Source organism: Pyrus communis, chromosome 17, assembly GCF_963583255.1.
Source record: "Pyrus communis chromosome 17, drPyrComm1.1, whole genome shotgun sequence".
Taxonomy (NCBI): domain Eukaryota; kingdom Viridiplantae; phylum Streptophyta; class Magnoliopsida; order Rosales; family Rosaceae; genus Pyrus; species Pyrus communis.
In genome coordinates, this window is record NC_084819.1 from 1,994,118 (window position 1) to 2,005,345 (window position 11,228).

At 37.5% G+C, this 11,228-nt stretch overlaps 1 protein-coding gene and 1 long non-coding RNA gene across 2 annotated transcripts; one reads left to right on the forward strand and one right to left on the reverse strand.

Moving 5' to 3' along the window:
• The first annotated feature begins 318 nt into the window (after positions 1-318).
• On the forward strand, positions 319-4,643 carry LOC137723397 (uncharacterized). Its single transcript, XR_011066897.1, has 3 exons — positions 319-686; positions 786-1,698; positions 4,304-4,643. It is a non-coding gene; the product is annotated as an uncharacterized lncRNA (long non-coding RNA).
• A 752-nt stretch (positions 4,644-5,395) lies between these two features.
• Positions 5,396-10,613, reverse strand: LOC137723212 (disease resistance protein RPV1-like). Its single transcript, XM_068462380.1, has 4 exons — positions 9,780-10,613; positions 7,507-8,611; positions 6,723-7,004; positions 5,396-6,634 (listed from the first exon to the last, which is right to left on the reverse strand). The coding sequence occupies exons 1-4, from the start codon at positions 10,373-10,375 to the stop codon at positions 5,396-5,398; spliced, it is 3,222 nt and encodes a 1,073-aa protein (XP_068318481.1). The 5' UTR covers positions 10,376-10,613.
• Between the last annotated feature and the right edge of the window lie 615 nt (positions 10,614-11,228).

The following is an 11,228-nucleotide window of genomic DNA, read 5'->3' on the forward strand; positions in this document are numbered from 1 at the left end:
GATGCAGGTTGCAGTGAGAGAGAAGAGAGAGGCGAAAGATGAGATAGAGGCTTGGGTGGGGGAGAACTCAGAGAAGGGGATCTGGGTTTTTGGGGAGGGGGCACACGAGTTGATTGGTTTTTTTTTTTGTTTATTGTTTATTGTTTATTTTTTTATTTTTTTAATATTTAATTATTTTTTTAATAAATATGGATCCCGTTTCTAGCCACGTTAGCATTTAACAGAAAAAGTAACAAAAAAACTGACATTGGCACAAATTTGTAAGATGAGATATGACATTATCAATTTTAAAAAATGAGGTATGAAAATATTGTGACATCAAGGTAGTTTTTTATACTTTAGCCAATTTTCATTTTCTTTGAACACCACCATGGCACCATCCATTGGTGTATCCAGAATTATCCAGGGGTCCTGATGTAAGGGATCCAAGGATTTTTAAATGCGTCGCAAATGGTGTCGCTGATAATAATATAGCGCCTAAATGTTGTTTTAAGTTTTCAATTAGGCGCTTTATTTTTCAGACGAAAAAGAACGGGCGCGCCTTTCATTCTTCTCTCCCTCCACCTTCTCATCTTTCATATTCGACTGAAAAATGAGAGTCCTAATCCATCCAATCAGAGATTTTGGGAGAATCATCGGAAATTATGGACCACAAGCGGAGATCCTGAAGCGCAATCGAAAATTTCGTAAGGCACTAGAATCATCTTCTCTCTTTTCTTATTCCATAACAACACAAGTGATTTCTAGGATTTTCTTTTTGAATTGATTTTTCTGCACTTCCCTAGCGATTAAAGCTTAAAGTTTTACGCTAGCAGCAGATAGATGTTGGCGGAGAATGGCAGCGGCGGTGCCAACAATATTGGTGGCGATAAGGAAGAGGAGCAGGAGCTCTCGTTTTTAACCGTGCCCAGTTGTTAGTTTTGCTATTTTTGCCATATTTTTTTATTAATTTTGGAAAACTTTGTCTAAATTTGAATTGTGTAATTCCTGAAAAGTTTAATATACTCGGATAAACTTGTGAAAATTAGCAACTTTGAAAGCCCCTTTGATCAAGTCGTTGATATGAGTATTTGAAATGTATCAGTTGCACCTGCACATAATTTTAGTAATTAGTTCATGGGAATGGAATTGCCTAATGGGTTAAGACATGGGTTTCTCATGGATTGCCTATTTGATGCTGTTTGAAAACTGAATTGTCGAACTCTAAGTTCTTGATCATGTGATCCTTTATGTTCGGTTGATGAAACGAGCTCGCAAGAATTTGAGGCCGGTTACCGGCCAAAGCCTGATTTGCTAAAAGCTATTGCAGTATTTGCAGCAGCTGGAACTGGGTAGTGGCAATTAACCAATCCTGGGTTGCTGCCAATTAGATAACATTTTATTTCCAGCATGGTTGTTGAAAAGTGCCTTTCCCATGATTTCGTAAGTACTTCTTCAGCATATAATTGTACACATTTAAAAAGGATGCTTTGTTACAACGCTAAGTTGATGAGACAAACTCATGATACAGGAGTTGCCTTGGCACTGCTGTTTGGAATAGGATGCGTGGGCATCATTTTTGAAGAATCGCTGGCCATGAACAAAAGTGGAGTAGGTTTGTTAATGGTTGTCTACATTTGTTTGTGGTGCAGGGTGGATGAGCTTAAAATCTTGACCGAGGAATATTTAGTCGATATGGCTATCAAGGAAGCATTTAAGGTGCACTTGTACTCTCCCACTTGTGCATGGTTCTTTCTTTGTGATTTGAAGAAGCTTTGATAACTCATACATTGTGTTTATGGGTATCAAAATGATTCTTAAACATTAGATATGAAACTAAATTAACGTGTATAAAAGTTATGGAATACCCGAGCATTGTTGCGTTTGTTGGGTCACCAGCGACTCTAAATATATGTTATGGAATGCAACTTCACATGGTAGTTTATACAATTAGTTTTTAGAGTAAGACCAATGATAAATTGAAGAAAGATATACAAACATTACTTAAATATTACACGTCTTGCTTTTTATGACGTAAATGTACTAATTAAGTTTACACAATCTAATCAACCAATTCTTTTTGTAATTCATAAAATAGCTAACTCATTCAATAGTTCTTGTGACATAGTTGATCGAAGAAAAGATTTGATCAACGTTAATTTTGAAAAACTTCTTTTTGCAGAGGCAATGGTAACTGGTATGGTTAACAAAATTCTATAAGCAAATAATCAATGGCTCAAAGTTGGTAAACTTCTTATTTGAATGGACAAAGTTTGTAATATTAGTTTATATATAAGGTAATGCTAGGGAAACCAAAATTATTGGATTATCACTTAAGTGTTGATTAACGTGCGTATTTCATATTGATGACACATCATTTGATTTTCAAATTTGGTTTAAAATTTTGGACAACTAATGAAAAGGGCTTTAAAACTTTGAGTTTTAATTAAAAGGATAGAAAGGTGTTGTAAGTGAATAGTGCCGGGAGTGACTTTTTAGAGTAAAATTGTTTTTTTTCGTTAAAGTGAACAATACCGGAAGTGTTTCATTAAAACTCCTTTAAAATTTTGATATCCCTAACATTATCCCCATATATATATATATATATATATGTATGTATAATTAGGGAACCCCTCCGAAGTGGGGTCCTAGACTAGCCCGCCTACTCCGGCTACCCTCAGGAGCGATGGTGGGCTTATCAGCCATGTATGCTCATTGTTCACTTGCTTGCGCATGCCTTTTCTTCTTCCTCCCATCTATGTTGGCGTTTTTTCATAAGGGCTACTCAAAGGCTTGTTGGCATGTGCAAGCAAGGAAACTACTCAAAGGTTTTTTCATATGGACTGCTCTCTTTACTTTGTAACGGCAATCTAAAACTTTCAAACAGTTGGTTGGTGACTTGAAGGCATCTTATGTTTCTCAGATTGAACTCAGCATGCTATCTGACATCTGTAGGAGGAACTGGAATAAGCCTAGCCTAAAATCTGTCATACGGTCACATTATTGGTAGGAATAAACACCCCCAGTTGTGTCCTAGGAACAAGCGCTCAATGATGCTAATTTCCTCATACGCATGTCAGATTGCATACTGGTTTTGGTTTTAGAAGCATAAGACATTTAAAGTTTCCAGCCAACATATTGAAAATTTAGGGTTTAGGGCTACCAAATCCCTGTTGTACGTCGTCGTTTTCTAAGGCATCGAAACCTTTGTCCTTAGAATTTGTGGTTTTCTGATTCTTCCAGGCGCTACTCATGTGTACGGCAGCCTGAGCGCGTGGAGGTCTCGATTGATTCCATGGTCTAGTTTTCCGCGAATCGCAATCCGACGGTGGCGATTGCGTCGGCGTAAAACCAATCGACAAAAGTGGATCTCTTCAATGCGTATTTTTGACGAGCCAGTTTGGAACGCAATGGCCAGATTAGTGGCAATGAAGCAGTCGCTTTCTTCCAGGGCTCCGGTCTCCCCAAACAGGCCATGCGCAGTTACTCTCTCTCTACATGTATATGCTTGTGTGTATATATATTATATATATTTATATGTATAAGTGGTTGTATATTGTAGTGTGTATGATTATATTTGTGTAATTATAGTGGTTGATCGGGATTTATGCTGGTGGAAATGTGTTCCAAATCAGATTGATTTTGAATTTTTAGTCTAATTGTAGTTGAAGTGGTTAATGTGAGCTTCGGATGTTGTAATTCGCTGATCTAAGCTGAGATTTTTATTTTATGTCGGGGCTGTTCTTATTTTACCCAAGGGGTTTGAATTAGCCACTCCTGATCGTAGTATAATACGGAATTGATGTTCAAATGGTAGAAAATAAGAAGATGAAGGACTTAATACTACAGTTAGTGAATTTGAGATAGTTGTGTTATCAGGTCATTAATTTACTTTTTGGTGTATTCTTTTGACCTTAGGTGGTAAGCAGACTTTAAAAATGTGTTATAAACTTATATGACCCAAGAATTGTTTATTACATTACAATTGTGTAGTAGTGAAAACCTGCAGCATAAGATGACTACGGAATAGTTAGGATTGTAGCATACAAGGGAAATGTTCTTGGGTCATGACCACATTGACAAATAGGTTCTTGGAGCCTTATATTTGTTTTGCTGAAGGAATTTCCAAATCAAATGATAACCGGGGGCATAATATGTTAAAGATTGATTATATGAGTGCACTTTCTCATTATCTTTTTGTAACAGAAGTTTGGATATGTCCTAGTTTTTGTTTTGGACGAGGATATGTTTTAGTTTAATATTGGTTGCTTACAATGCCCTTAGAATGGACGAGGATATGTTTTGGACGAGGATTTATTGGCAGATTTGGGCACGTGCAGACCCGGGGCAGACTAGTTTCCTTGGTCAGGCAGAGTTTTACAATGCCCTTAGAATTGTCACTGTGGCACAAGTAAGAGAGAGCTTACGCCAGAAATGGTGAAGGCAGCATGATATGGCCCGGCTGAAGCTAGAATACCTGCACCCAAGATAAATCTTGCAGCAACACCCGACTCATCGTTTGGAGATGATGTGTTTTCTGCAACCCCATCTTAACCAAAGCAGAATTTTCCTTCTGGCAACGTACTTATCTCATCAGCCATTGTACCAGTATTTGTTGGGACCCAGTCTTCAGCTAGCCCAAGTACCCAGGTTGGTAGCCAGCCTCAGCACAAACCCGCGACCTATTTCTGAAATAGGGACGACCAAGAGGTAGTCCTATTTTCTTTTTATTCATCTTTTGGCTTGTGTTTTACAGGCACAGGTGCCATATATGTGCTTATTGAAGCTCTTTTCTTCAGTTTGTTTCTCTTCATGTTAGCGGTTAACTGAACTGATGCATCTTTGCAAAACTTGTACTATCCCTATCCCGGAGTTGAAGTTGTTTATTTTTCCTCTTCTGGGTGGTGGATGATTGACAATGTTTTAGTTGTTGGAGTTTAGCTTGAATCCCTGAACATAACAGGCTAGATCAAGCATATTTTTCTGCGAGATGCTTTGCTGCTGGATGTTCGTCCTTTGCATAATGTGTTCGTATTTAGATGTAAAAACTTACGTATGCCATGGGTACTTTGTAGATATAAAATTTTATTTTTTTTGCTGGCCAATTGACATACAAACATCCATAAATACAATTAAATTGAGTCATGTGTGAATGTGCAATCTTGATTGATAGAATGACTACCCATCCATCATGCCACATTATCTTGAAAGAGAACATGTCGTTATTGCATATGACATTTCGAGCTGATAGTGCAGGCATGAACACTGTCCATGGTTACAGTTATGAGGCTATATGGTATGACCATGAACATGACTTTTGGAAGCTATAAGTTGCCCTACCCTTTAACTTTATGATCTTGTTTACATCTGTCAGTGGTTTTAAAAAGGGATTTTTCACAGCTGTTCAACCAATGTTCTACTTACCGAAATGTTCTACTTCGCTGGAAGAACATGAAATATATTGGAGCACGGGGTTTCGCGCTGGATCAGTGACCGCTGTTCCCCATAAATTTAAAGACTTCAAATGTTCCATTGGCTCCAAGATCTCTGGGAAGTTTTCAAGTTTGGGGCACCAAGAGAGATCGAGTTCCTCGAGATATTTCAACTTACAAATGCTCTTTGGAATGCTTGAAAGCCTTTTGCAACTATGTAGATCAAGTATTTTGAGAGCATGGAGAAACTCGATTGATGAGTGTAGCTCTTGAACTGTTGTTCCACTTAAATTTAAAGACTTCAAATGTTCCATTGGCTCCAAGATCTCTGGGAAGTTTTCAAGTTTGGGGCACCTAGAGAGATCGAGTTTCTCGAGATATTTCAACTTACAAATGCTCTTTGGAATACTTGAAAGCCCTTCGCAAGGATGTAGATCAAGTATTTTGAGAGCATGGAGAAACTTGATTGATGAGTGTAGCTCTTGAATCGTTGTTCCACTTAAATTTAAAGACTTCAAATGTTCCATTGGCTCCAAGATCTCTGGGAAGTTTTCAAGTTTGGGGCACCAAGAGAGATCGAGTTTCTCAAGATATTTCAACTTACAAATGCTCTTTGGAATACTTGAAAGCCTTTCGCAACCATGTAGATCAAGTATTTTGAGAGCATGGAGAAACTCGATTGATGAGTGTAGCTCTTGAACCGTTGTTCCACTTAAATTTAAAGACTCCAAATGTTCCATTGGCTCCAAGATCTTTGGAAAGTTTTCAAGTTTAAAGCAGCCGGAGAGATTGAGTTCCTTGAGATATTTCAACTTACAAATGTTGGTTGGTAGACTCACAAGTCTTTGGCAATGAATCAATGATAATTTAGTTATATCCCTCGGAAGCTCAGAAAACTTGGCAAGAGATGTGCAGCCATCTAGATTAAAAGAACCAGAGAATTTCAGCTTACACATGTTGCTTGGAAGTTTCTCAAGGTCTCCGCAATGACTTATATTCAAGTAAGAAATTTTTTCGTGAGACCAAACTGATTGGGGCAACTCCTTTATACCAGTGTAAGATAAATCCAAGTATTTAATATTTCCTGGCATCTCTGGAATTTCAACCAAACTTCCACAGCCAGAGAGATTTATGTCCACAATGTTTAGACTTCCAGAGAGATTTGGAACTTCAGTTAGATCTATAGAGCCATGCAGATCGAGCACTTGTAAGTTGACAAGTCTCTGTAACAAGAGTAGAGAGAAATATCAAGAATTAATATAATTTCTACACTAAATTTTATACAAGAGTTAGAATGGGCATATAATATACCTGGTCTTCTTTCCAGAGCTTCTTAACTCGGCTCCATGGCATATGAAGCTCAACTAGATTTTCCGGCGAAAATTTTGACGGCAAAGATTCTAGTGGATATCCTAACCAGTCAAGGTAGCGAAGAGAATCGGGAAGGTCTACAGAAGCGGTGGGTTTGACGTCAATTATTTGAGAATTATGCACAAATAGCATTCTTAGGTTTGACATCAGTTTGAAGTTCCATGGTCGTCGCTCTTCACTCTTATGCCATTTAAGGAATATGGCTTCAACAATTGGACTTTCCTGACAATAAGAACAAAGTTTAAATGTATATATTTTCAACATGTTAAAATGTAATGCTTATTTGGAAAAAGAATTCAACAAAGTTATAGAATAATCTAGAGTATTTGCGATGGTAATGATGTACAAGTTTCTAGTAAAATATCCAAGATAATTTTAATAAAATAACAAAGACTACATAAACTTCCTATCACAATTAAAAAATAGTAGAGTTATTCTTATTACTTAGTTGTACCATTACTTGTATTATCTTTCTAATAGAGGTAGGACCCGTCATTGTATGGGAGTCTCATCTCTATTAGAGAGATGATACAAATAATGGTATAAATAAATATTAAGAATAACATTTTTGCAATAAAATTCAATCAAATTAATATTTTAAGAATCTGACTTCTTTTTATAAATGAGTTTTATTTTGTTGTGTTATCTTCGCAGGTTTGCTATTTATTTTTTCTTTAAAAAAAAAAGAAAAGAAAAGAACGCATTGAATGCATTTGGCTCTTACCATGTTACTATTCAATACACGATAGATTTCCTCATTCGTGAACAACCTACTGCGTTTACCAGGATCTTCAATACATTGTTCCTGAACAATTGTCCTTCCCATTTCTTGTAGCGAATCGTGCATCTCTATGACTTTCCTTTCCCATTTGTCTGAAATTGATATGAGAGACCTATCACGGAGATTTCTAATTCCCGATATCGCAAAGAATCCACGAACATGTAACATTCGTTCTACCTCATTCACTTCCTTCCCTTTATGAAAACATGCTATATCCAGAAATATCTGCTTCTCATTTTCTTCCAATCTATTGTAACTTATTCTCAACACTTTTTGGATATCTTGTCTAGGAAATCGTTTCAATTTGTTGAATTCATCTTCCCAGTCTTCTTTGCTCTGGCAATTGAAGAACAAGGACCCCAGAACTATAAGATCTAAGGGAACGCCTCTGGCATAATCCACGATCTTTTTTGACAACTCCTCATAATCTGTTCTACGAGTAGTGTTATTCTTGAAAGCATGCAAACAGAAGAGCTGAAGAGCGTCATCTGATTTTAATACCTTAACTTCGTAGATATTCTCCTCTTCAACAATTTGTCTAAGTGTGTCCTTATCTCTACTTGTGATAATGATTCTACTTCCAGTGCCATACCATTGAAGATCACCAGCTAAACGTTGCATTTGCATTGGACTACTCACATCATCAATAACAATGAGGACCTTTGTGCGGCTAAGCCTTCTTCGAACAATAGTTGATTCTATGGATAGACTTTCTCCCTTGAAAATGTCACTTAGAAGTTTCTTTTGCAGGCAATCTAGTCCATCTGGTTGTTCTGATTTCTCCCTGACATTTTTAAGAAAACAAGAAGCTTCGAATTTAGAAGAGAGTTTGTGAAATACAGTTTTAGCAAGGGTGGTCTTGCCAATACCACCCATGCCCCAAATACCTATAGTGATGCAAGCGTCCTTTGAGTCAATGCCCAGTCGCAATTCAATTTGCTGAATGCGGCTTTCAATTCCAACCAGGCCATCTAAATCACATGATGATTCACAATTCAAGTTTGTCCAAATTTGATCAACAACATTCTTAATTAGATCTGCCTCCGTCCTGGCATATATACATGTATGATTATGTAAAAAAAAAAAACAATAGTTAGCCTTAAAGGCTAGTCGCAAAAGTTGTCACGTAAATAAAGAAATATACTAAAAGTTTTAACACCGTATATTTGTGCAAGAAAAGAAATCTTGTGTATTCTCTCCTCAAAATAAAATTAAAGCAATATTAAAATAGAAATACATTTGTTTTTAGGTAAACAACAATACAACTAAGTAAGCTTGTGTATTATAGCATTCAACCCACTATCTTTTTGAAGAAAATGAACTTGTCCCACTAATGAAATCATTAACCCTAAAGAGAAATCAGATACGTTTAAATGAACTACAACTAATTACATGCTTGGCCAAGGAACAAGGCCACCCCTCCCCAAACCCACAAAAAAATGGCAATTTCGTAATTACCCTAGCCTAAAGTTGGGAGGGGTGGCCTTGTAGCTAAGCTATAGGGCAATTTCAATTGGGGATTTTGATTTATTTACAGAATTTCTATCCTTTGAAAAAAAAAATTCCTATACGCCGGGGTATGATTGGTGTGTTTGGGCCTAAAGTGGGCTTTGTTATGGGTGGCTAACGAGGAAGGCCTGATTCGATGTGCAAATGACCGTAATGCCCATCCAGATTTTAGATCCAACGGTCTGAGGTAAAAGGTGGGTAGGCAATTATCATTTTAGAATAGGTAGAGGTGCGGGTTGCAGTCGGTGAGATTGAGGAAAGTGTTACAGAGAGAGAGAGGAGAGATGGAGCCGTGAACATGGGCAAGTATGACCTGTTCGTACGAGATTTGCGATTCGGTAAGTGGAAGGGTTACATAGAGAGAAAGAGAGGGAGCTGCTTTATTGAATGTTTGAATGGGTTATAGGTTGCAACACTATTCATTTGTATAAGATTACATGTTACTTTGATGTGATGTTGTTCTCTAAATTACAAGAAAAATTCCACTCTTCTTTATGATTTGATTTAATTACATGACAAATTTTCAACGGACGGGCATGAAGTCTTGTTAAAACCAAAATCTCCCCTCAATTGCATTGCAGCAAAGCTACAGTGCCCCACCCCTCCCCAAGTTTAAAATAGAGTAATGCTTTACCAAATCTAATCAAATTCTCACAAGTTTAAAGAAAATTTATAATTTTATACAAGTTAAATAATGAGTTACTTACCCGTGATTGTTTGAATAATCAAACCCAGACAGATCGGCTGCAGCCTTCAAAGCAACCCTCCACTTGTGCACCTTATCAATACTGTCCTTGAAACGTTTTTCAAGTTGAGCAAATGCATCCGCATAACTCCCGTGTTGTTTTCGCACATCAGATGGATTGATGTCATAGAATACGGGTATAACCTTCTGGCCATATCTTTCCTTGCATTCGAGTGTATGCACAAGCTCATCCAAATACCATGTGGAAGAAGCATAGTTTTTTGAGAAAATGATCACCGAATGCGTGGATTTCTCGATTGCCTCTAGAAGGGCAGGTCCGATTTCTTCTCCTTTCTGAAGTCTGTAATCTATGTAGGTTTCAATTTTCTTCTGAAGTAAGGCAGCATGAAGATGGCTGGTAATACCACGGCGGGTGTCCTCACCTCTGAAACTGACAAACACATCATACTTTCCCTGACCAGGGGGGATATTAGCTTCAATACCATCCATCTGTTTGTGTCTCTTTTCTCGACGAGGAGAGATATTAGCTTCAATACCATCCATCTGTTTGTGTCTTTTTTCTCGACGAGGGGGGATATTAGCTTCAATACCATCCATCTGTTTGTGTCTCTCTCAAAGAACTAACAATGGACTTGTAACTTGTGAGTAAAAAAGAAGAGAAAGAGGCGAGCGCTTGATAATATGTCAAAGAAAGAGAACGGAATATTTGAGATGAATGAGATTTATTAAGTTATTGAAAATTTTATGGTGCTCAGGCTTTCCTAGAAAATCATCGAAGAGAGGAAAAAGAAGAAACTGAATCACCTTTACCTTCCGCGTAGAAAGCTTCAACGCGTTCACACATGAAGAAAGACAAATTAAGGGAACATCATCATCAACAACCCACCCCACCCCACCCCCCCCGCCCCCCTCTCTCTCTCTCCCTCCCTCTCCCTCTCCCGGGGGGGCCTTACGCGTTTTATGTACAAACTTTGTTGCTCGATTTCATCTTTTGATCAGCAGAGCATCCAATGTAATCTGATCTCAACAAGGACTACTGTAGCATTTGGGTGAAGTTGGTGCGCTATTAGTCCAGGATGCCACGATGGGTTGATGTAACATGGATGGACATCATATCATTCAATTTGTATTGACAAGGTGCCAGGATGCCACGATGGGTTGATGTAACATGGATGGACACGCAACAATCAATCACCAAAACAGAGTAATTTATAATACACATGATTTCAATAATAAGCACTCTGTATGTTGTGTATCATTCACGCAGTGTTTGAAGAAAGTGCTGGTCTAACCCATGCATCCGGGTTCAAATCCTTCCTCTTTTAAATTATTATAATAATTTTGAACTCTTCTTCTTTCTCTTAATAATAATAAATTCTTTAAAAAAAAAAAAAGAATTCTTCACAATTTTGTGGACTGAAGCAATGTAAATTATTGGGTTTTTTAATAC